A 25,095-nucleotide genomic window follows, 5' to 3' on the forward strand; every position below is an offset into this window, starting at 1 on the left:
TATTTTGGTGTCGAGAAGGTGAGATGAAGTGCTGTATTAAACGCCATGGTCCACGGCAGGCATTGCGTGAGACCTGTGACGAGATAAGGCTTGTGTAGATGGCATATATTTGTAGTCGTGATTGAGAAGAGAGAAAGAAATATATATACACCTTGTACTCCGTAAATATATGCGATGTAGTTAAGCGGCGAGCATCCACGGTAGACATGCGTCACGTATATAAAAGTATTTTGTACTTTTCGGGGGAGGGATTCTTCATCGATCGAGAGCCTGCTCTTGACACTATTTGGTGATCGTTAGCCTGCTTATACTTCTATTGCCCAAAGACTCCAAAAAGAACTTACCATTTGCCAATACGCACCCCTCCGTCTCAACAAATCGTGGTGCGTACCACGCTCCAAGATTCTAGACCCTCTCCCGACTTCACTCTCGCCAAACACAAAGATCAAATCGGCCTTTTGGACGGTGGCGAGACGGTGCGCGACGGCGATGACGGTCATGCTTCGTTGGCCCGCCAGGTTCTCGATGGCGGCCTGCACGAGTTTCTCCGACTGCGAGTCGAGACTGGACGTCGCCTCGTCGAGTAGGAGGAGCATGGGTTCTCGCAGCAGCGCGCGGGCGAGGCACAGACGCTGCTTCTGACCTCCACTGAGCGATGTCTGCGTGTTGATTCCCAGGGGCGTCGCGTACCCATCAGGTAGAGAGGTGATGAAGTCGTGGATCTCGGCGGCTTGGCAGGCGCGGATGATTTTGGGGTCGTCGACGACGCCGCCAGAGCCGGTCTCCGAATCGTCTTCCAGACCCAGAACGAGGTTCTCACGGATCGTGCCGTCGAAGAGCTTGGGTTCCTGAGCCACGAGGGACAGGGCGCGGCGGTACGATGACACTTCATAGTCGCGGATATCTGTGTCGTTGAAGAGTATCGCTCCAGCGTTGGGCTCGTAGAAGCGTTCGAGGAGGGATATGACTGTCGTCTTGCCGCAACCGGAAGGGCCAACGAAGGCGACAAAGTGCCCGGCGGGGATGGAGATGTCGAGGTGCCGATAGATGGGAGTCTCGCGGGTCGGGTATTGGAAGGTCACATTGTTAAAGTCGATTTTGGCGCCCGTCCGGGAATGGGTGAGTGGGGTCTGTGGGCTCGTGGCGGTCTTGCGTTGATTTTCAGTGACTTCGTGTCGAATGTCGAGAATGCGGTTGGAAGCTGCGGTGGCGTTTGCCAGGTCGGGAGCGAAGCTGAGGAATTGACCGGCTCCCTGGGCGCCCATAATCAGGGCAATGTAGATGACGAAGAATTGAGTGGGTTCATATTCGTGGGATGCGAGGAGTTGGCCGCCGTACCTGTTAGCAGAAACGTTAGCGGGTGTTGAAAAGATGAAGGGACAGGTTGTTGTAGCGAGGGATTGACAGACCAGAATGTTAAGGCGATCGAACAGAGCTCGAGACTGTCGGAGAGAGCAAAGACGAGAGCAGCGTAAGTCGCTTTTCGTGTTGATTTGCGGATCTGATCTCGCAGCAGCGTCTCATATTTGTTGATGATGGTGTCTTCCATAGTAAGTGACGTGACTGTGCGAAAAGCACCGATGGCCTCATTGGCGAACTGTGAGCTTTGCGAAAAGACTTGGTTGTTCCACTCTTCGAATTTTAGGTCGAAGCGGATTCGGATCATGAATGCTACCAAAATGACGGGCATTGCAGAGAACAAGATGACCACTGTCAATTTCCAACCGTATGTGAAGGAGATGGCGACGCATCCGATAACATTAAAGACGGCGATGGTAGGGAAAATGCCGTTGAAGCCCAGGAGGTCCTGAAGTACCTTCGGGTCTGTAGAGAGACGACCCATTAAGGATCCGGACGAATTGCCTTCTCGATCATAGAATGGAATCGGGTTTCGAAGGATATTTTGGAAGTATTCGAGCCGATACGTAGTTCCCACGAGCTGTATCCCATGTGTCAGTCTCGTGTTTCTGGCCACCGCAAAGGGTTCATACTTACGACCGACATATGATTGGAGAAGTAGCCGAGCGTGAAATAACACACGCCCACGCCGAGCGAGAGGATAAAGAAAATCAACGACCAAAAGTCACCGCGCGACTTGAGTTTGTTTCCAGTATAGGTGAATACTTTGACAAGGTTGGCAAAGATGAAACTCTGCAGTGGGTACGCAGCTGTGCGACAACATTCCCTGGTCAGCGGTTGGACTTCTTCACACGCGGTGGTTCTTTTACCAGGGACAACTGACCTGCTCCACCAAAGATCCCAGCCACTAGCACGACATAGATCTTCCAATGACGCCGCTGCTCGTAGAAAAAAAGCCCTACTGTGCCTATTAAGCCTTTGCGTTTGTAAACCGTGGTTGAAGCTTCCGTATTTTGTTTTGCTGAAGCCCTTGTGTCGACTCTGTCAACCGCCTCTATGGATCTTTCATCGGCATCTGTCATTGGAGGCGCTGACTCGGCCTCCAGCTGTTGTGCATGTACGAGACCGGCATAAACACCATCTGTGATGGCCAGAAGCGTGTCGTGGGTGCCTTCTTCGACTTTGCGCCCTTGACGCATGACGACTATTTTATCGGCCTTTCGGATTGTGGAGAGCCGATGCGCAATGACTATGGTTGTACGGTTTTGGGAGACACGGTCCAAAGCCTGTTGCACGATTTTTTCACCACGGACGTCAATTGAACTGGTTGCTTCGTCGAGGACCAGGATAACTGGTTCACGGATGATGCTGCGTGCAATGGCCAAACGTTGGCGCTGGCCACCACTCAACTTGATCCCACTTTCGCCGACTTTGGTCAGATAGCCCTGTCATGGTCAGTAAAATTCACTCGGTGGGCAAAGAACAGACTGTACATCTGGAAGCTGGTTTATGAACTCATCTGCAAAGGCCTCCTTGCAAGCCTTTTCCACACGCCGTCTTTTGAGCTCCTCGCTCTCATGCTCCCACTTAGTGCCGAGCAAACCAAAAGAAACATTGTTGAGGACCGTATCGTTGAATAGAAATGGTTCCTGCTGAACAAGACCAATTTGCGATCGCCACCACTTCAACTTGGTATCGGAGATATTATGAGCTCCCACAAAGATCGCACCTTGGTTGTCTACCGGCGCATTCTTCTCTTGAGTGGTATTCTCAGTCTCAGAAACCACGGTGGAATCTCTGCCATCCTTACTAGATTTGTGGGCCTCCTCTTCATCCTCCTTGTCCGGTCTGAGATCGTACCATCGCTCCAACAGAGCAACAATTGTACTCTTGCCACTGCCCGAAGGTCCTACCAAAGCAGTCGTCTTGCCTTTTGGGAAAGTGGCTTCGAAGCCTTGTAGAACAGGCACATGCTGCCGTGAAGGGTAAGCGAAAGAGACGTCGCGAAATTCGATGTCCTCGTGAGAACTCAAGTCAGACTCGTCTAAACCTTCGTAGGACAGACTGGGCGAATCGATCATAGCAAAAAATTCGGTCGAGGAGCCGATGGCTCTTTGCATGAGAATGACAGGAGCTACAAGAGTGCCCAAAACGCCGACGACTATGAGAACGGAGAAGAAAACACTAATGTGGTTGTCAGCCGAGAAAGCAGGTGGGGACGGAGGTAGACTCAGACGTTATGACCGTGTTGATGTTGTCAATATGGCCCTCACGGAAGAGCTTCAAGCCGAACCAGAAAGATAAGGCAAAACTGGCATACATCGAAAAATAGATGGGCCAAAGTTGAATACCCATCTGTAAAGACATCCCGAGACCATTCTTTTTTGCATTTTCCACTGCTGAGAAGTACTTCTTGGTCAAGGCTGGTTCGGCGCCTAGTGAGAAGACTGCTCGGACGGAACTGAAAATTTCTCCCGCTATCGATGCAGCTTTCTCATTCGCCTTTTCCAGTCGTTGCATCTGCTTGAGGACTATGGGTGTGCTAATGCTGTACACCACCAGCACAAAGAGCAAGGTTGAGCTTGTCACCAGTGTCATAGCCCAGGAGAATCGAAAGGCAACGGCATAGGCGGAAATGATCAGGGCGAGGGACATGAAGAGAGAATGAAGTTTATCCGATATGCTCATTTGGATGGTGTTGGCTGAGGTGGTGATGGTGTTCGTCACAGTGCCTGACGAAACCTCATCCAACTTCTTGATCGGCTGTGAGAAGAGCGACTTCATATAGGCCAGTCTCAAATTGGCGGATATTCGAAGTCCCGTCGTCCGGAAGCAGAACTTGATCATATTAGTCCAAGGAGAAAGAGCACTTTGGAGAGAGCAGGGAACACGAACCATTGATATATAGGTCAAGCCGAATTTGGCTATGAACAAGGCAAAGGTGTATAGCCTACGAATGGTCAGTGTGATGCAGGCTATCGTCGTATGTGTCAACGTACGCATTTTTGTTGACTGAACTTTTGAACTCCGACTTAGTCACGCCGCTGTCTGGGAGGAAGTAGCCATTGAAGTCGCCAACTAAACGGCCAAAGACAATATTCATCAGCGGGAGCGCCTGTGGAAGGAATCAGCTCAATCATCCAATTTGGGATTTTTGCTTCTCAACGTACAGTGCCAGAGGCGACGGCGCAGAAAATTCCAATCAGAAGGGCTGTACTGTCGGTTGAGGTCCTGTGTGAAAGGATTCTCTGCGCGGCGTTAGTATAGATGCCTATTTGATGAGTACTCAGGGACGGTGTCGAACCCAATAATTGCCCACTTGGGGCTTTTCCTCCTGCTGCTCATCATCTTTGACGGTGATGGTAGTTTCTTCTACAGCTTCGTCGGTAGCTGCTTTGGTTTCGCCGGTCGGTGGATCTTTGGTCTTCGCCATCTTGAAAGATCAAAAGTGAGCGCAATGGGCTGGTTGGGTTCATTGCTTCATCACATCGCTTTGTGGCATTCTCCGCACAATCATTCTGCGGCCGAAAAGACAGGTTTTAAGAATATATCAAGATTGCAAGAGGGTGATGTTAGATGGATCGATGCACATGTGTGCCTTGTTTCCTTTATTATTTAGCGAGATTTATAGTACGGAGTTCAAGAGGAGTGCGAATACGAATACGGATACGATACGCGGGCCCTCCCTCCACACTCTTGATGTGGTTGGCGCTGTCGTTTGGGCAGCATGACACGCGGTCAGAGATGATGGGGAGAATCGCAACTGGACTTTATTTCCCTAGTCACGGTTGCCTAGATATGACATCTGCCACAGCATCGGATTGAACGACGTTGGCTTCGACATTGGCCCACGAGCGCAGCAATTTACTCGAAGAGGGTGACCTAACGAACCGCCCAATGGGACTTGCGATAATTCTCAACTTGGCTTGTGTACGAGGATCTTGGCGAATGGAGCATCCCGAAGCTACCTCTGTACGTCTCGAAATCAACCTTGGAACCGCAATAGGTGGATCATTTTCAATAATGCGAAGATAATATGGAGTGAAAGTAGTGCTGCATAATGCGAGTCTGCCTCGCCGCGCGTCTGCCGTGGTTGACTCAATAGCGATACTGAAATATTTGGTCCAATCTGTTCAACTCCAAAAAAGATACAACCGACATTCACAGAAAATAGACGCAATAATTCAATCTTGGGTACGATCGAACACTAGGGTAAAGTACGGAGTATTTCTCATGCTCTCAGGAACGTACAACATGGACAGGTCACGTACAATTGTTTCTTCCTGCGTCCTCAGGTACGACTACCACGCGCTTCTGAGCTCAAGCGACACCGACTACTTCAATTGAAGGAGACCCTCAATGGCAGCATATCTCTTCGAAACAATAATTGAGCTATCATATTTTTGAATTCGGTCTTGCTGTAGGTCAGTCGATCGTAATGAGACAAGCCGGCGAGCTATAGTGACTATTGTCCTCGGTTCACCTGGCGCAACAACACGTCCCGCGGCTCTCGAATCGAAATCTCTCCTCCTTTCGAACGAAGGCGAATTCAAAAGCGTCCTCGAGTGAGGTCGAGTCGCGAAAGAGATTGAATACAAGAAACACGTAATGATCGGGGGTATCGAGCAGAATTATGAGATTGATGCAAAGCCACTGGCTGCGCCAACAAGACACTTTACACTCTGATTAAATGGCCATGTCTCTATCAATCCTCCACACTCTCCGGTGATACGGCCTAACCATATGACTTCGGACATTCTGAGACCATGCAGTTCCCGATGCCGCACACCATTCAGGCGACTTCTCCAAGCCGTTGTCTGGCTGGTAGCGGTGTATTGCAATAAATGCAGCAGCGAACTCGCTCTCTTCACCGCCAATCCTTGAAACGAGGGATCCTCGAAGTCCAACTGTCCAGCCTGTCACTTTCATCAACATAGGCACATGCTCTTCTGTGAACCACTTCAGATTGTCCTTGATCACCGCCTCATCTTTCTCAGGATCCTGGCCAACCTGCGCCACTACACTCCCGCCGGGCATTATTGCTGACATCCCTGGTTTGACCTGGTAGTATATCTGTCGATATAGGTGCCATTCGGATGACTGCACACACTCTGGCTTCTCGGCTATGGCTGCTTCATAGACGGCTGGTGTGATGACGTTCAGATCGTCAACTTGGTAGGTGATCGAGTACCGGTGAGGCTTAACTGGATCTATCGGATCAAGGGCCGTTTGCACGGTATAGCCGCCAACTCCTGGGATGTTTCTGGCAAATCCGCCGGCAAGCCTCCAAGCGTCGAACTCGCGAAAAGCTGTTGCCGGTTTGAGCCAGACCAAGAGGAACCCTTTTTCTGAGACTTTGCCGCTCATGGTGATTGGGCGCTTTTTCCGCCGATGTACAAGTGCATGTTACTGATCGTATGCTTCATGATTGAGTCAAGATACTTGACATCTTATCCCGATGAAGTCGTGACGGGATTTGAATATCCTCCCCGCAAACTTCTCCAACAATATGCAGAAGTCGGGACCGTGGCTCATTTTGATTTTACGGACACTGAGATTCAACAACGATATAACTCCGAATGAATTTCGTCCCAAAAGGGGAAAGCAGGAATTCCTGTACTTAGTGAGATATACCCTTTTGCCGTGAGTGTGACCTCCTCTGCATCCCAAAGCTCTTTGAATTCGAACCCATATCGGGCAGCATTTCGGCGGCGATTAGCTGCAGCGAATTTCTCCGACTGCAGTAACCCTTTGGAAATGCTGTTATTGATTTTGGTCTGAAGAGCTCTGGCCACTGACTGCCCTTTATCCAGCATTTTGAAAACATCCTCTTGCAGCGTTATACTAGCCCGGTTCAGAAAGGCAGAATCATATTCAAGGACTGTGAGGGTTCTATTGAGGTTGGTTTCCATTCTCACGTACTCGTGTACTTCTTTAAGTGGAGCACTGCCTAGCATACCCTTTTGAAATTCGGCTCCTGTCTCGGTGAAGGATCTCTCGATATACGGGAGTCCTAACAGCCACATCATGAAATTTAGGCCAGCGTCTAATCGTAGAGAGTATTGTGCAGTTATATTCCGGTTAAACATTAATATCACTAGGTAATTAATAAAGGCTGTTATGCGCCGCACACTCTAGTCTTTAAAAAGGATTTTAAAGCTAATTAAAGTGTTATCACTAAGTTTAACATTAAGCACTTTAGCTAAATACTTTTTACCTTCTTAATAATACTGCTTTACATAATGGCCACCCATAATTAGGAAAGGAAGTAATAAGATCTCTAGAAAATAGTGAGATATTTAGTTATATATCTAGAGCTTTTTCTTTATTTAATGTGAGATAGAATAGGTTAATTTATGTCCTTATATACTCCCCTTCTCTCTTTAATGCTAATTATATATAAAGATAATATCTAGGCCTAAGCCCTTTTTTTAGAAAGTAGTTAAATGGTCTAGCTACCCTTATGATATTATCCTAGAACTTGGTAATACCACCTTCTCTAGATTAATAGTGTAGTATTAGTCTAAGGTCGTAATCCGGATTGCCCGTAGGCTGTGCAATCCTATGCGCGTCTTCTTTGGTGAAGCCTGCCTCTTATGTACGGAAGTATTCGATTTCATTGGTCAGAAGTTGTTGCAAATTCGTTGTAACATCATGCGTGTCTTCCTTGTGGAGAAAACTAATAAACGATCCCAGTGTTTTCTCATGAAGCTTAGAGACCACTTCTATGGCGGATCGTAGTGTGAGATCTGAACCATGGAGACTTGTCTCTTCCGAGAGAACTTCCGAGCCCACGGCATTTTCAAGGACTGAGTTGGATCGCTGGTCAGGATTGAAATTGTTCGACGGACGGATTTGTTTTGCGATGTCGAAGACTTGTATCGCTTACTTTTTCGAGGTGTCGCCTCATCAGCCTCAATGGTGAAGTCATGAGAAGCACTTGGGCTTCCATCAGATTCCGGAGTTCTCTGTTGTCTCTGTTCTATCTTCGAAGCGCGGAAGTTGCAAAGATTTTCATACACAAGACCCACGATATCACGGCTGTTTTCGGGCATAAGGAGGCATCCTCAGAATCACCTTCTGCTTTTGTCTTTTGCGCCGCTTTCTGCTTTTTCTTGGATGGAGGGGTTGCTGTAGTCAATTGTCTCACCGGCGGCCTAGGGCGAGATCTGTCTCTTCCGAGGCCCCTGCTCCGACTGCGCCTGCAGTTGTTGTTTCTTTATTGCTCTTGTGACCGGCCTATTGCCAGAATCCACATTCTTTGGCTTCTTCTTCGCCGATCCAGCTTCCTCCTTGGCCTCTTTTCGCTTTTCTCCTCTTCCTCTTTCGCCGAGAGTGTCGACCTGGGGTGTACTTGTGTCTCCGTCATCAGCCTCATTCCTGATCAGAGCGTTCGAAGTGGAATCACCAGGGGCCTTTTCGACTTCCAGGTCTGAGTTGTCTTCGCCTGCATCGTCGTCTGTGGTATACAACTTCTGGCCTTCCCTCGCCACCTTCGTCTGGAACATATTCGGCTTCACTGTCGTCGCTGCTCTCGAACGACGAATCCGGGGGTTGAGAATCCGCCATGTGGAGCTTACTGGCATCTCGCTCTTCCCACTGTGCACCGTACCAGTTTGTAAAGCGCGCCATCTTTTCCTCGGCAGGTTCGATGCTCACGGAGACCATATCGATCTTCTCAAAGACGCCGCCTCCCTCTTGAAGCTCTTGAGAATCACGGGAGTGATGTTCGGGGTCCGGTTCCAATCCGGATGGCAGCTTTCCTCGTCTGGTCAGAATGCCAACCTCCTCGAAGGAAGAGGGGCCGCTGAAGACGGCTTCAAAGTCCATTGTGGGACGCGCTACAGGCCAGGGTCAGTATAGCCTGTAAACATGCTTTCAAATCACGGTAGGTCATTTGGACTTAGGTTCTGTGCTCAACGAGGTTTTCGGTCTCCAATGCATTGGTCGCAGAGGCTGCTACTGACTGGTGGATACCAGTATCTCTAGCTTCACCAGTACTGCTTGGAAGTTTTCATCAGCCAAGTTGGCCTCATCGTTCAATGCTACTAACTGATATATCAACTTGGGCAGCTGGTCAAATCTGCGCTCGGCTAGTAGTCTGGCAACGGGCCTAGTGAGGCAGCCATGGATGATGGCATGCAGCCTCTTCGCATCGGCTTTGGCTTCAGCTCGATAGTCTTTTTCATGCGCTGCTGCCGACTTTCTCGCGAAGATCGATGACTTCTTGACGGGTGTTGTCTTCTCCAAGGAGATGTTCGTCAGGGCGGTGCCGAGGCCGTTTAAGACTTTCGCTATTTTCTCTCGATCTGTGCTCTTAAGCCTGTCTCGAAAGAGAGTAGCGCAGAACGAGTTGTCTGCGACTGGAGCCATGTTTGAGGTTCGCGAGAGCTCGGCCAAGTGATGTCGATGTAAGCTAGATGGATGAACTGCCCTGGTGCCCCCAGTGGTTTGGCTGCACTTATCATGTGATGTGGTTCTCGGTGGCCTGGCCTCACTTATACTTCACTCACACTGCGCCGTGTCTTTTGCGCACCTTAGATTCTCTTCACCACTTGGCCACTCAATCTACCAAGTGAAGGTTTCCTCATCCAGGGGGAAATCTCTCGCCTCCCTGGCTCCATCTGCCCTTTTCCCACTAAATAACAATCAGAAACACCCCCGGTGACTTTGCGACGAGAATGTCGAGCCAAAGCGCGCCCGCTACCGGAGACGGCGAAAAGGCCTCGGAGAGTATCATCTCAAAAAATATTGCCTCGACCACTACCGGCGGGTATCTCGAAGACCCATTCGAAAACCACGAGCCGTACGAGATCATTAGTCTAGCTAATGACACGAATTTACCTAGCTGGCATCGCATTCCTTGTTATGAATGACTACCCAGCTACTGCCAAGTTTCTAACCTCAGCCGAGAGAGAAGAAGTCACTCGTCGTCTCGAGCACGATAGAAGCTCTCTTGCCGATGAATTTGATATGAAGTACTTCTGGCACGCCGTTAAAGACTGGAAGATCTGGGTCCATATGTTCATTACCATCGGGTACAGCAGATATCCCTTTATCCCCCGATCTTTCGACATTGTTTTTTTTTTGGCTAACAAGCAAACTTTGATAGTATCTATACGCCATTATACTCGATCTCTCTCTTCCTGCCCACCATCGTCAAGACTCTGGGTTACACCAACGAAAAGGCCCAGCTCATGACTGTGCCGCCTTACATCGTGGCCTGCTTTTGTTGTATCACCGGAGGCTTTGCCGCAGACAAACTCAAGACTCGCGGCCTGTTCATGATCGGGTTCAACATCACCGCACTGATTGGTCTGATCATGCTCATTTCCTCGCAAAACCCTCATGTCAAATATACGGGCTGTTTTCTGTTTGCTGCCGGGATCTACCCGAACGTTCCCCAGGGTGTGGCGTGGAATGGTAACAATATTGGCGGATCTGTCAAGCGTGGCGTTGGTATAGCTATGCACGTTGGATTCGGTATGTTTTTTTGTCTCCATTCTGTCCCCCTGTCATTGGGTCACCTTTCTATCATGGCGTACCTAACGTGTTGTGCGTGGTCAGGTAATCTCGGTGGTGCGATTTCAGGGTTCATTTACCTTTCCAAGGATTCACCCGAGTTCACACAGGGTCATGCCATTTTGATCGCCATGATCTCTATGAGTACGTGTCTCTGCATCTTTATGACGTTGTACCTTCGACGAGAGAATGCCCGACGCGATCGAGAGTACAAGAGTCCGGCAGAGTACAATGCAAACGATAAGCACGCTGAGAGGGAAAAGGGTGACAATGCCACATTCTTTCGCTATACTACTTGAGAGAATGTAAGGCACATTGTCACGCTGGGTGGTTTTTCCTATGAAACGACGCCCAAAGGGAAGAGAGACAAGGCTGGTTAGAGAACAAGAGGCTTGTTTGACCCATTGTGGTTGGTTTCGTCTTGGGTAGATGAGGAAGCGAGAGGAACATGACCAGGGTCTGTGAAGACCCACCTTTGATTCAAATGATGAGGTGATGGGAGGCAGCAAGGATGAAACGGATCGGGGGTCGAAATTGGGCTAGGGATTATATGTGTTTTGACACTACACACACTCTCTCCGAGCATATAATGGCCAATTAGATCTTTGGTGACTGGAAAATCACCAAAAAATCCATCTTTTGTTTTGGGTCAATCTTGTGCCATGTGTACCTAGGTAACGATGTCCAAGAAACTGGTTTTGATTCGTAGTTTTCTCTGTTCGTCATTGACCTTGATACCTATTTTCCCGGGCCCCCGTGTCATAAAGGTCGTTAAAAAAAATTAAAACGCAGTCGTCTATACCCGAGTTATGTAACTCATCACGGACCGTCCATGCAATCATTCACGAGTCTCAATTTTTCAGTGGTCGAGGTACGTAAATTCTTGTCGTCATGATGTTATGATCTTGCTGCTGTTGCTGTTGTTGTTCTTGTCGTCGTCGTCGCTGTCGTCGCCCACCGTCGTCGATGTACTTCTCAAATCGTCCATTTCCATCCCCACGTTCAACGCCGCCTCTTCATCGTTGATCCGTCCACGACCACGATCGAGTTCGGCCATTGGTATTACTGAAGACGACGACGATGATTGTGATTGTCGTCGTCGTCGTCCTCCTCCTCCTCCTCTTCTCGTCGTTGCTTCTCCTCCAAGTCCAGCGTGTTTGGTTGTGGTCCGGTCGTCATCATCATTCTCCTCGTGTTGATACAACCTCATGTTTACAAACATGGCGTACAGTCCAAAATCGTAAGCCAGTCGACAGACGCCGGCGACGAGGAACGCGATCCAGAAACGGTCGTCCGCCGCCAAAGCTCCGGTGACGCTGGGACCGGCCATGGCCGCCAGAGTACGGACCATGGCCGTGATGCCCATGACGGCCGTACGTTCCTGCGGTTGGACGACGGCCGCGATGAACGCCGACCGAGGTGCCTGGTCCATGTTGTTCAGACCCGCCCGGACGAGCAAGAGACAAGAGGTCAACCAGAACCAGGGTGGGAAGGGAAACAACAACACGGCCGCCGACGAGGGGACGTGGGTGAAGACCATGGTGTTGATGAGGCCGATGTTCCGAGCCAGGGGACCGGCAAAGACTGCCCCGACGGCGCCCAAAAAGTAAGCGATCGACGTGACGTCTCCGAGGGCCGATTTGGTTGGGTGGAACTTGACGTCCATGAAGTAATTCGTCAGGGAATAAGGTACCATGCCGTCGGCAAGAGAGTCGACCGCCAACAGAAACCAAAGTTTGTACATGATCGCCCGTGTGGGCGCCGAGACTTGGGCGAAACGTCGACCGAACCAGGTTGACATGTTACGGAGGCGGGATCGACCGCCTTTTTCTGGTTCTGGTTCTGGTTCATCTTGTTCCCGTCGCCCAGTGAGGTCTTGATCGTGTTGGTGTCGGTTCTGCCGTTGCTGGAGGGTCGTATCGTCCACCTCGTCGTCATCATTCTCTTCCTGTGCTATTTCGACATAGTTCTCATCTTGTGAACCCAAACCCTCCAGTTCACATTCTTTCGTCAAGGGCAAAACTAGCACCGCATTCACGATCCCCATGAGAGTGTAGACCCAAAACAAGGCGTGGTACGCGTCCACGGGTCTCCAACCCGGTCGATCTTGGAGGAAATGAATCACCCTCCCTGAAACTTCGGATCCTATACTAGATCCCAATGTCGACGTCGTGACGTACCATGCCAAAACGTCTGACCTTGATGATGGTGTTGTCAATTGTGACAACATTGATCTGTATTGATGTTAGCTCGGCTCGGCTCAGCTTTTGCTTTGCCTATCTTTGCCTTGGTGTACTGGACAATCCCAAGGCTCAAGGTGATACATACTCTTCAATACTTCTGAATGGACCAAAATCACCACCTGTGACACTCACGACACCCAGTATGGCCGCCACCAACAAGACCCAAAAATTCTCAAACAGGGCAAACACCACACCAGTCAAGACCATGAGTCCCGATCCTGCCATTAGGACTCTCCGACGACCCACACGGTCGGCGACCAATGTGAGAAAGGTACCCAGAAAGACATCGCCCAGGAGTGTCAAGGTCATGAAGATACCAATCTGGTGGTCGGTATAATTTAAAGCGGAGAAGAAGATTGCTTTTATCGTTTCATCAGTATATCCACATGAAAAGAGTAGAACAAACTTCTTGGGGAGAGGAAGTGGGTGTGCCTGTGTATATTTGAGGAATCGAGGGGTCGATCATACCTAAAATCAAAGAATTCGTACCATACGCAAACATACGACATGTCCTGGCCAAGATGATCAGGTATGCGTTACGACCTGTTTGTTGGATCGAGACGATCCCGAATTCATGATAGAACCATTTGAATGGACGAGATATCTTGGTCCATGTTGACATTGACATTGTCCTGTGAACAGTGTGGACAGTGTGTGGAGCGTGTTGTCGTGTCCTTCAAAACGGTCTTGTTGCTCCAGAGAGTCGAGTCAAGTGTTGTATCCAAGACGATTCGACTCACAGAGTCAACTACTTCGGTTAGGTAGAGCAGACGAAATACAGAGACTTATTGGCAGTCAAAGGTTAGAGGTAGATCGCCAAAGTCGGCAAAGAAGTAAAACCAAACTTCAAAAAAGAGAGAACGAGAATGTAGCAAGAGTGAAGAAATCAAAACACAAAAACAAAAAGCCGGTTATTCAATTCGTAGAACAAAGTAGATTCACACACCGCCGTCAATTCCCTCGATGGTGCCCGCATTTCGCAGGTTTCGCTAAGAAAAAGCTTGGAATTATAGGTAAAAAACAACAACAAAAGACTGTGGAGATGGAGATGGGTAATGCAGCTGCTGAATAGGCTCCGATATGAGTCAAAAAAAACGTACTCCGGACTCGCAAATGAAGAAATGTCGGACATTCGCCGGGCGCAATATCGGATCAAGTTCCGGGCGGCACAGACCCCTGCTTAAATAGGTTGCGAGGACAGTACGGAGTACCTAGGTACTTGTAGATAGGTAGGTAGATATGCGGGTCGCCATCACAGGTTCAGTTTGATCAGACTCACATGAATGCGATGCGATGTGATAAGTATGGAATAAAGTATTAACGATCCAATACACACACACTAGATACAGTTACTTTCAGCCTTTGAGTGTCCTGAAACTCAAGTCAAGTACTCGGTCTCAAAACTCCCAACACCAACACCGGTAGTCATGGCTGACATGACTGGCTGACTGACAGTATGATCGTATCGTAACCCAAAAAAGAGAAGCATCGCTCAATAAGACTCCCTGAGAGGACTCCCTCCCTCTCTCTCTCTCTCTTGCATCCCCCTTAATAAATATAAGTAAATTCGTCATTCTTTCGATCCGTCAGGTCCAAAAACGCCTTGTCGCCCAACCTCTGTCCTTGGCCGTCGGTCTCTTCCTCCACGGCGACGTACCTATCCTCCATGGAATGGTCCTTGATGACGGCGGGTTTGCCATTCTTGACCCTGGTCCTGGACTGCAACTTGTTCAAAAACATCAGATTGGCCAGCTGAATGATGACCACGGCGAAGAGGGTGACGAAAATGGCCAACGTGCTTCGCAGACCGGGGTGGTACGCGGGGGCCTCTTTTTTGTCGAACAGTAAAGGACCGATGATGTTCCCGGCAGACGAACCGGCGTTGTAGAGAGACATGACGACAGATTTCTTGGTGCTGCCTCCGGTGTTGCCGACGATCCACGAAACGATCAAAGGGTTGCCCCCGAACAGGAAGGCCAGGAGGTAATAGGCGACCAAAAGCCCGGCGGTGGCTCCGTCGTCTCGAGGCAGGCAGTAAAGGACGGCGAGGCCCGCGATGACGGGCAACATCAGCGACGCAAGCACGACGGATTTCAGTTTGGCCTTTTGCGCGGCGTACGAGGCCACCAAAATCACGATGAACTGCATGGCGCCAAAGGGCATGTTGAGCAGGGAAGTCTTGTACTTGTCGAAGCCGACCCCCGACAGAATGAGCGGGCCGAAGGTGTTGGTGACGCTGGCTCCGACGTTGAGCAAAAGGGACATGCCGATCCAGAGGTAGGTCTTGGGTTCGATGGCCAGTTCGAGGATGTGCGACCACTTGTACTCTCGGTTACCCGTGCCGGTGTTGTTGGCTCGGAGGCGTTCGATGGCCTGGGCCTTTTCGTGGTCCGTCAGGAACCTCGCCGAAGGGATGTCGTTGTCGAGGTACCACCAGACGACGGGGGCCGAGACGATGGTCACCAGACCGACGAATAGGAAAATGATCTGCCACTCGGCCAGGGCGTCGGATTTTATCTTGCCCAGGCCGTAGGAGAGGGCGGAGGCGGCGATGGTGGCGATTCCGTTGGTGCCGTACCACGCAGCGACGCGGATGGGCTGCTCTGCGCGTCGGTACCACTGGCTGGTGATGACGCTGAAAAGCGGAAGACAGCCACCCTCAAAGAGACCCAGAAAGAAGCGCGCAGCCATCAGGGAGCTGAAATCATGGCACGCGGCCATCGAGGCTTGGGCGACGCCCCATCCCAGACAGAGGGCGGGCATGAGGATGCGGTGGGGGACCTTGACGATGAGGACGGACGAAAATGGTTGCCACGCGAGTTGGGCAATGGGCGCGATCGATCCCACCAACGAGTATTGGTTGCCGGTGAGGTTGCAATCCTTTTGGAGGCCGAAGAGGGCGCCGTATCCCAAAACCGACTTGTCGAGGATCTGAAGGAAGTAAACCCAGACGAGAATGATTAGGATCCTTTTGTCGGTCTTTCTTCTGATGCGTTTGTTCTGAGACAAGCGTCAGTAACTCGGCAAAGAACGTAAAAAGGGTGTGAAATTTACATCTTCATCTGTGAGTTCGACTCGACCAGTCCCGACTATCGAGAGAGCTCGATCGCCGTGTTTCTTTCCCGCCAGGACCAAAGTGGGCTGGCCCGTCTCGACATCCTCGTCATGGGCCATGTGATTTCTCTTGTCGTCCATCATACTGGCCATGGTCGGACAGAGAGAGAGAGAGATTGTTGTTGTGGTGACAGGCAGGCGATATGGGATGCCCGATTGTTGTAGGATGGTTTCGCAGTCCCGAAGTCTGCTCGTTGGTTTGGATGCGAAAGTGATGGGCGGGGTCTAACACCTGGAGGGAAATGGGACGAATTTATAGTCAATTACAAAAGCATGGGTAAGTGCATTCTGCCTTTCACTTTGACCGCAAGAAGAAAGAAAGACGTCGTCGAGTCGAGTCGAAGCTCGCGAAACCGAACAAGGGGGGGTGATGAAAAAGGTGTGGGGTCTGGGCATTACAACATACTTTCGACCCTCGTGTTGTTTTTCGCCTCAAGCTCACGAGAGGGAGAGAGACAGAGCTATCAAGCTTCAAAGGTTATGAAAAAGAAAAGAGACCAATGAGTGATTGCACATGTCATGCTTTGACCGGGGTTGGGTGTTGCAAGACCATGAGATCATTGGCGACTCCGTTCAAAGCCTGTGATCAGCCACTTGACTCGACGCTATTTTTCGCCCGGCTCACAGTACACCAACCAAGACAAAGATCAACCCCGCAATCAATCGAAGGGGAGTGTCGGCGTTTGAACTCCCATCCCAAGGCAGGACGAGCGGAACAGCCGCCGCTTTCTTTCGAGGGCTACTCGTGTTGAGGCTTCCGGAAAAGGTGACCGTCAACCTATAGCCGGGCGGGTTGTTCTGGGGGGAGGGGGGCGAGAGCCTCTTGGCTCGTTGTCGGCCGTAGCTCCGTCTTGAACCGTCCGTGGGGGCAGTTGATGATGGTCGTTGGGGGTCCTTGGGGCGGGGGGTGTTTGGGGGTCCCACAGCCACAGTGACCGAGCTCTTGTTCTCTCTCCCTCTTTGAAGCTTCCCAAAGTCTGGGGAAAGTCGTTTCAATCTGTCGCACTCGAGATTCCAGTGGATCAAATCTTCAATTGCCGAGGGTAAGGTGTTCACCACACCTCACGAGATGGCGGCAATTGATCGGAAAGGATTCCTGTCACTGAGGTGCTCCACGGACTGAGCCCAGGGCCGAGCTCAATCTAGGCCTTGATCATTGTCTCGTGGGGGAATTGCCACGATGAGACTTGTTGCGCGCCATCACTCTCGCGTGCGAGGAACGGCAATGACTCGGAGATCTATGTCGAGGTGATGATTGACCATTAAAAGGATAGTAGTCTACTCTAAAAGAGAGCAAAAGTCAAGTCTAAGTCTAATGGCGAACACGAGCGAGCGCGTCGCTTTGCACAAGACCGACTTATTTCCTCCAGCCTGTTGACATCTATTGCCATTACCCTTGTCGATATTCATCTTCGTGAATGCTCCCGACTTGCACTTGACATCCCATTGAGTCTTGTGCGGAACTTATGGAACGGTCGAAATCGTCGGAGGCGTCCAATTGTCCAAACCTTGATGATTTTCCCCCAGGAGTGCAGTTCTCTGCGGAATCTAGGCATGGTACCGTCTAGTATACGTCGGCCACGTCGGCCCTGTCGGCGTCTTCGGCACGTTCAATGATTCCAGGTGGCTTGGGAATCTTTTGTCGGAAAATGTGTCGCTTGATGAAGTAAGGAAGCCATACTTTCAATTCATATCCGAGGAAGCTCTTGGTCGGGACCGAAAAGACCTCTGCGAGAAAAAAGTCAGCATCAGAGCCCCCAAATCAGGATGAATGGATTGTCATCACATACGGTCAATTTCTTCCAGGGTGAGTTGTTTGGTTTCTCTGACGAAACAGAAGATCATGAACCAGGCAATCAGGTTGAGTCCAGCATAGAAACCGACTGGAATTCAAGTTAGCAAACAATCGCCAGTCGTCATGGGAATGAAAACCTACAAGCCCCAGTGGGAGTCATGACGGTCCTCATACGAGGGAAGGTCAAGCTGAGGATACCAGCTACAAAGCCTTGTCAGCCATTTGCCAATCTCACATTCAAAAAGTTGGCTCACCAAAAGTGTTGTTGATGCAGACTGCCCAAGCCATCCCCTGCTCACGCTGAATAGTAGGGAACACTTCTGCAGAGTACTGGAATGCAATGGGACCTTCTCCCAGGGAATAGGCGATGGTGAAGAGGTAGACGAATCTAGTCGCAAAGAAAATGATTAGATCGGCCGCCCATTAAATCCGGGCATCCATCACGACTTACAAGACAACAGGACCAATCTGGGATCCACGGCTTCCATCCGTTTTGAGAAGAGATAGACCGGCGGCCAACAAGAAGAGGCACATGAAAGGGAAGGTCTATGGACACAACGCCGTCAGCTATCATCCCCACGGCAAGTCAATTGGGGACAGAAAACGTACCGCCAAGGTCAAGGTTCTTCGGCCCTTGGTGTCGATGAGGAACAGGGTGGGGAACGTCGCCACCATCTGGATGGCACCATAACCCAAAGATGCGTACAGGGCCTGAGTTGGGGTATAGCCGACATCTTCGAAGATGGTTGAACTGTAGAAGGAGATGACTGGAACGAATGTTAAAAGACGCGATCTGAGGACACCGGCGAGAGGAGCAACTTACTGTTGATGCCACACATCTGCTGAGCAATCATCACGGTGGAGGCACCATAGTTGGCGCGCCTGATTCTGGGCACGGCGAAGCAGTCCCACAAACGGGCGAAATAACCGTTGCCACGAGCTTCACGAAGTTCCTCCTCATAGAGAACGTGCGAGTAGTAGAAATCTCTGGCGGCAATGATGGGATGAGCTCGCAGTCTTTGCATCGATCGGAATCCCTGGGCGTGCCTTCCATGCTTCATGAGCCTAGCAAAAGTTATGGTCAGTCAGCAAAACAATGCCAGGGATGCGGATCATAGAGCTTTCTAGGGAGCAACTCACCAACGAGGACTTTCGGGACAGAAGTAAATTCCGATCATGAGGATGAAAGATGGGATAAAGGCCGAACCAAGCTGAAGCCGCCATGAGATTCTACCAGTGTCCTTGACGATGACATTGGCAGCAAAACCCAAGAAGATACCTAAGCGACGAAAAACAGAGCAGATCAGCCAAAGGGCTCTTGGAACAGGCAAATCCACAACAGTCTCAAAAGCCTTACCAGTGACGACCCAGAGTTGCCAGAACATGACGAGAGCACCTCGGACACGGGCCGGGGCCATCTCAGCAGAGTAGATGGGCACCGTCGCGTTCTTTGCACCAATTCCAATACCCATGACGAATCGAGCGGCGAACAATCCTTGCCATGACTTTGCAAATCCGGAACCGATGGGCGTTGCAGTCAGACAGCAAGCGGTGATGAAAATCTCGCCTCTTCGTCCAAAGTAGTGATTGAGAGGATCGACAATGAAAGCACCACTGCGCACCAGGTCAGTCTTCTCATTTCACGACGCCCGCAAAGGGACCACAAGACAAACTGTGTGTGAATACAACTCACATGAGACCGGCCGTCAAGAAAATGATGGCGTTGATAATACCGACGATCCATTCATCTTTGCCTTTGCCGTTGATCCCGAAAGCTTCAGGGAAGGACAAGTTGGCACCGTTGGAACCGGTCTGATCCCAACCCTGGGTGGCGGCTCCGATGGCGCACAAGCCGATCGAGTACCAGAGCATCTTGGGGCCATGCCACTTGTGATCCTTTTCGTACTGGAGGGCGTTGCGCTCGTGGTCCTCGAGTTCGTTGACGCTGGCGAAGTTGTCCGGGTCGCGGGCGACGAGGGCGGCGCGACCAAAGAGGTTTGCATGCTCGGGCATGCCGTGGGTCTCGGCGAAAGACATGGCATTGAGGACCGTCTGTTCCGGCGAAGTGCGCTATGACCGGGGTGACCAGATGTGTCAGTTTTTTGTTTTGGTCTTGTTTGTTGATGGCTGGCTCTCAAGGTGGTCGACTTCCCTTCATGGCGGCGCAGCACCGGGAAGAAGACGACAAGGAAGAGTGTGGCTGTCTTGGTTTGCTGGCTTACCTTCAAAGGATTCTCGACCAGGTTGAGAGCGACAGACTTGCGACGACCGCCCTGCTCTTCCAGCCCGGTGGTGGGCGTCTCGAAGATGGCCTTTTCATTGCCGGTGACATCGGCAGTGTCCACCGAAGGTTTGTCCGCCATGATTCTGCTGCAGGTACAGTACAGTATGGGAACTGTTGGTTTTGGAGGGGGAGGGAAAGGGAACGAGAAAGAGAAGATCTGCAAACAACACGAGAGGAGAAAAAGGGTCCGGACCGAAGTACATATATACTTGTACTTTGACGACCCTACATACACTAAAACACTACGAGTACACACCTACTGTACGGAGTACTGCTACTAGCTTGGCTGGAGATACGGAGAAAAAGAGGGCAACAAGAAGAGAGTCAGGTATCCATACTCCCGCCGTAATGAGTAGTACGGTATACTACTAGAGGTAGTGACCTGGGCCACCCAGCGCTCTTCGGCCGTTTCTTCTCGTCTCCGCATTGGAGGAGGAGGAAGAAGAGGAGGAGGAGTAGTGGCCCGGGTTGCGGAGGGTGGGTGTACTGTGGTTGTATGGAGGGAAGGGAGGAATAACTGGATCGAGGGAGGAAAGCAAGAAGCTCCTCCATCCATTCGGTAACAAACGAGTAATGAGGTAGTGAGCATGGGTACTCCGTAGTACGGTACAGTACAGGTAAGTAGTCGTACCCATGACCATCGCAGAGAGGGAAAACCTGGGCGCGCGCGCCGGACGGAATCCCTTGGCGGGTCCTTCGAGTACCACGTCAACAAACACTACTGTATCTAAGTGCTCCGTTTGATGTACGAATGTTGATAGACGCCCTGACGGTGGCTCCACGTGCGATGCAACCAAGGAGCCCTCCATGTAGACGGATGACTATGGCAATTAAACGAGGGAAGTCATTATTCGCCTACTTGTATACTGGAGTCACTCAACCGGAGTGATCGTCGCCATCTACTGCCCAAGGCCGTAAAGGACGTACAGCAACGAGTACAATGGGGAGCGGTCATGCTTGCAGAAGTGTGGGACCCCGACTAGATGTTTAGAGAACGATCGCCCAGTCGTCGTTGTGTCGTTGCTGACCCGGATAAAACAGAGAAAAGGCAACTTGTTGAATCATGGTCCGAGGACTCACACGAGTATTTTCCCGTGCAGTCCGTGGATAGGTTCTTCTTCATGTGTACAGTACGGACCCAGTGTTGTACTGTATGCAACTCCTTTTTTGTCGGTGTCCTGAGATTCACAACTGTTGAGGGATAATCCCAGTCTTTTTGTTTTCTTCTGTGGCCCCCGATCAACACATCCGATCTTATCTTGCCGATGGAAAATCAGGCCCCTCGCCTCCTCCTCGTTCTATCTCCCCAGTCCGTCCCTTGCTCCATAAGCAACGTGTCCAGATTGCATCTCAGGTTTCCTACCCGGGGAGGGTGGTGGTCGTCGATCGAGGAGAAAAGGGTCTAACACTGCTTACGAGTTGTTGTAAATGCACGATCGATTGAATTGTCCATACGAAGACATACAATACACTACGAGGCTCACCTTCGTACCAGGAACGGGTGTGATGACGATCATTCATTTTAGGGGCTCCTTTCGTAGCCCTAAGAGACGGCAAAACAAATGCGCCTACTATGTAAGCCCAGACACGAAAATGGAGCCTTCCTCCCCCCCACCCCCCTCCCGCCGAACAGAAATCAAAGATCGAGAGAGAAGACGTATGTATTATTTCGTTCCGTACTGTAACCAAATTAATGACAGATCAATAATAATCTGTCCATGTCTGTTTCTAGAAAGAGAGAAAAATTTTGTTTACTCTCATGTCATGATATCCGTAGTTCCAGTGGTTTGTTATCCGACGTTGACGTGGGACATGGTACTGGTTGTATGAGCCTTGAATCGAGGACGTAAGGCGTAAAAAGGATCACGGAAAGTCAATCGTCGCTAAGATATGCTTTGCTTTTTCACTTGGGGTCGGTCCAAGAAACTTTCTTTCAGTGGCGTTCTCTTTATTACCAAAGGAAGACTGATGAAGAAGTCTTGGGTGAAAAAGCATGGCGGGTTGGCGGGCCCAGTGAAAGAGGATCAGAGGCACGTGAATCGAGCCTTGGGAGGAGGACGAGAAGCGCCTTTTACTTGCCTTGCACCAGAACCACTCCGGAAGGTGGGCGGATGGACGGGGAGATTGCTCGGTGGTTTTGTACCCGGGACGAGTACAAGTACAGTACTCCGTACGGAGGATGATGGAGGGGAATGATGGAGTTGTGTGTGGATTTCAGGTACGTATCGTCGATGCTGCTCACACTACTCGTCTCCCATGCCCGTCGGCGAGTCGCACCCAGAGTATACCTAGGTAATAATCAAACCCTCTGAAACAAGGAATGAACCTGTGATCAATCACATGTGGACTTGTAAGGGCTCGCCTAGGCTTGTTGGTGCCATCGAGTGCCTAGATAGCCTTGGGAGTTTGCTGGTGGCAACCACCCGGTCATCACTCCGTACACCAAGGGGAACCACATTTGAGCCGGCCAAAAAGACCAAACACCACCATCTACAATGATACTAAACAACGATACAAGGACTCGGTACGCTTGGTCATATTCAGTAGTGTAGTCAGTAGTACTGTAACTATCCTTCTTGTAGTAGCTTATCCGGTTCTCCGGCTTCGCCTGAAACATTGAACAAGTGGCAAGTTGACAAGTAGAAAGACTCGAGTGACAGGCTTTTGTCCTCCGTACCACTACTCCCTCCTATTGTACTCCGTACTGTACTGTGTTGACGCTTAAGCGATGTACTCGCTTGTCACTGTAAGTAATTTATTTGAAGTCGTTTCGATGAGAATCTCCGTTGCAAGTGTCGTGTGATACGGAGTTTGATGATGATGCCGTTGCCCACATGGTTTTTACGCAGCGATACAGTACGGATTTACGGAGGTGCGAGACGAAGAGATCCTCCATCTCTCACGCGACAGACCTAAGACAGACGAGGCGAATATGCATTGCACACATGCAAAAAATACACGAGGACTCACAATGCAACCACACACATCCCAATAGGTCATCTTTACCCGTTATCTACGGAATGATTAGGCCGAATACGAGAACATTCGGATACCTTATCCATTTTTTCGATCGTAAACCTCGTATTATTACTATTTGCACATGTCTCGGGAGTACTCTGTTCCTGACCCTGAACAAAGATGACCGGATACTCCCAAACCAGAAAGACTTGTTCTATTGTAGAAGAACTGACAGGCGATGGCCTGGGCGACTCATAAATGGATTGCTTTGGGCTGGAAGCTGTACCCGAGCTTCGATCTTTTTTGTGAGGATGTTTGGAACAAACGACTCCACGGGACTGGAAGGGGAAAATGTCACACTATGCGAGCTGCGAGCTGCGACTCTCCATATGTGCTGGTAACTCGTAATAAGCACCTGACAATTGACAGGGAGTAATGCCCACTCCCCCTACAGTATGGGTATGCGTATGCATCTGCGGTTGCATTTTGGATTCCTTTTTTTTCTCTTTCTTCTCCCTAGGTCCAGTACAGCAAGGCGTACGAGTGACGACGACGACAACCGGGGGGTCCCCTCGATTTCCCATCGCGGGCACTCCGTCTGGGTCAGACAAAAAGGGTGGACCATTTTGGGGGCCGGGTTTCATTTTGGAGCCCTTTTTTTTTTCTTACCGAGTACATATGTACTCCATACAACGCCCGCCACCGCCTATGACCTGTGAGTACGCCCTACAACGTATGATCCTGGATAGTTGTTCCGCGCCCGCCGTAGCCTGTGCTTATTAGGTCGTGCATCACCATCACAAGTGCAATTTACAGCGGATTGTCCGTGGCAATACTTACTTGTACTCGCACCCCTGGTCCATAGTCGTAACGTTGTGCTTGAACGGAAAATCAAAGACACACAAGTCTCGACTCTTACAGGGAAGAGGGGGGGGGGGGGGGAAGAAGAAAACCAGCTACGGGTTACTATATTCATCGATGCCGACAAGGCTGATATGAGTGATCCCGTTCTTGTAAGGCCAAGGCGTCCATGACATGAGAAAAGAAAAACCCCCACCTGATCGAAGATTGCATTGCATTGATAGCTACGATTTAGCCTTGGCCAGGCAGATTTCGCCTCTCTCTCTCTCTCGCGCGCGCGCGCGCACGTGCTCAAGTCCACTTCTCTCTAGCCATCTAATTGTTTGCCTTGTTACAGTATTACAGGCTCTACCGACATGACACGGTGATACACAGACGATCCACTGTGATCTAGATGGGCGTCCGTAAACTTTGGTAGGTTACTGTCCAGAAAGTGGACTCGCAAACTGGTCTGGTCGCTTCTGGGTTTGGTTACTTCATTCTCACTCGTTCGCGAACCGATAGTTCCTACCCAAGTCAGCCGCTGCGAAAAAAAGGCACAACGACAAACAAGTCAAGTCACGAGCAGAGTATCATCATGATGCTGGAACCAGTCACAATGTTCTTTCCCACTCGTTAGTACTCGCTCAAAGGTCCATCGGATCGGGGGTTCCAGCCCGCCGACACTCACCCACCTGCAATGGGCGTCGAGGCAAGCTCGTTACAGTTTGACCGCCGAAAGACGAACGAGATCGGCCTCGTGCAAAACAGGCGCCGTGAAGTACTGACAGTCCTGCCCGGGGATGTACCCACAGGCGCGACACGAGTCTGTGGACTTTGCCCGGAGGAGGGGATGACGACGTTCGAGCTGCAAATACTGTTATTGTCCAGGAAGGTTAGAATGTCAGGTAAGGCCTAGTAGAGGTTTGATGATTATGCGACTGTCGATCTACAAGAACCGAGTTACGAAGGGGGTTGCC

At 50.4% G+C, this 25,095-nt stretch overlaps 7 protein-coding genes across 7 annotated transcripts; 1 reads left to right on the forward strand and 6 right to left on the reverse strand.

The window, feature by feature from the left end:
- Positions 1 to 120: 120 nt before the first annotated feature.
- On the reverse strand, positions 121 to 4,792 carry PV06_04426 (uncharacterized protein; the record flags this gene model as incomplete). The annotated part of the gene is made up of 11 exons (XM_016405324.1): positions 121 to 282; positions 345 to 1,338; positions 1,410 to 1,939; positions 1,996 to 2,168; positions 2,243 to 2,804; positions 2,853 to 3,543; positions 3,596 to 4,197; positions 4,255 to 4,309; positions 4,359 to 4,474; positions 4,530 to 4,607; positions 4,664 to 4,792. The coding sequence occupies 11 exons, from the start codon at positions 4,790 to 4,792 to the stop codon at positions 256 to 258; spliced, it is 3,957 nt and encodes a 1,318-aa protein (XP_016263530.1). The 3' UTR covers positions 121 to 255.
- Positions 4,793 to 6,917: 2,125 nt separating this feature from the next.
- On the reverse strand, positions 6,918 to 7,385 carry PV06_04427 (uncharacterized protein; the record flags this gene model as incomplete). Its single annotated transcript, XM_016405325.1, has 1 exon — positions 6,918 to 7,385. One exon carries the CDS (start codon positions 7,383 to 7,385, stop codon positions 6,918 to 6,920), a length of 468 nt encoding a protein of 155 aa, XP_016263531.1.
- A 1,131-nt stretch (positions 7,386 to 8,516) lies between these two features.
- Positions 8,517 to 9,732, reverse strand: PV06_04428 (uncharacterized protein; the record flags this gene model as incomplete). Its single annotated transcript, XM_016405326.1, has 3 exons — positions 8,517 to 8,806; positions 8,853 to 9,200; positions 9,327 to 9,732. 3 exons carry the CDS (start codon positions 9,730 to 9,732, stop codon positions 8,517 to 8,519), a joined length of 1,044 nt encoding a protein of 347 aa, XP_016263532.1.
- A 495-nt stretch (positions 9,733 to 10,227) lies between these two features.
- PV06_04429 (uncharacterized protein) lies at positions 10,228 to 11,180 on the forward strand (the record flags this gene model as incomplete). Its single annotated transcript, XM_016405327.1, has 3 exons — positions 10,228 to 10,397; positions 10,472 to 10,842; positions 10,927 to 11,180. 3 exons carry the CDS (start codon positions 10,228 to 10,230, stop codon positions 11,178 to 11,180), a joined length of 795 nt encoding a protein of 264 aa, XP_016263533.1.
- A 590-nt stretch (positions 11,181 to 11,770) lies between these two features.
- Positions 11,771 to 13,746, reverse strand: PV06_04430 (uncharacterized protein; the record flags this gene model as incomplete). Its single annotated transcript, XM_016405328.1, has 3 exons — positions 11,771 to 13,115; positions 13,210 to 13,483; positions 13,593 to 13,746. The coding sequence occupies 3 exons, from the start codon at positions 13,744 to 13,746 to the stop codon at positions 11,771 to 11,773; spliced, it is 1,773 nt and encodes a 590-aa protein (XP_016263534.1).
- An 894-nt stretch (positions 13,747 to 14,640) lies between these two features.
- On the reverse strand, positions 14,641 to 16,331 carry PV06_04431 (uncharacterized protein; the record flags this gene model as incomplete). Its single annotated transcript, XM_016405329.1, has 2 exons — positions 14,641 to 16,124; positions 16,179 to 16,331. 2 exons carry the CDS (start codon positions 16,329 to 16,331, stop codon positions 14,673 to 14,675), a joined length of 1,605 nt encoding a protein of 534 aa, XP_016263535.1. The 3' UTR covers positions 14,641 to 14,672.
- A 1,144-nt stretch (positions 16,332 to 17,475) lies between these two features.
- On the reverse strand, positions 17,476 to 20,474 carry PV06_04432 (uncharacterized protein). Its single transcript, XM_016405330.1, has 11 exons — positions 20,256 to 20,474; positions 19,727 to 20,103; positions 19,391 to 19,647; positions 19,174 to 19,312; positions 18,857 to 19,098; positions 18,643 to 18,800; positions 18,485 to 18,579; positions 18,288 to 18,421; positions 18,175 to 18,234; positions 18,029 to 18,121; positions 17,476 to 17,966 (listed from the first exon to the last, which is right to left on the reverse strand). The coding sequence occupies exons 1-11, from the start codon at positions 20,394 to 20,396 to the stop codon at positions 17,803 to 17,805; spliced, it is 1,860 nt and encodes a 619-aa protein (XP_016263536.1). The 5' UTR covers positions 20,397 to 20,474; the 3' UTR covers positions 17,476 to 17,802.
- Between the last annotated feature and the right edge of the window lie 4,621 nt (positions 20,475 to 25,095).

This window comes from Exophiala oligosperma (genome assembly GCF_000835515.1).
Source record: "Exophiala oligosperma strain CBS 72588 unplaced genomic scaffold supercont1.4, whole genome shotgun sequence".
Classification (NCBI taxonomy): domain Eukaryota; kingdom Fungi; phylum Ascomycota; class Eurotiomycetes; order Chaetothyriales; family Herpotrichiellaceae; genus Exophiala; species Exophiala oligosperma.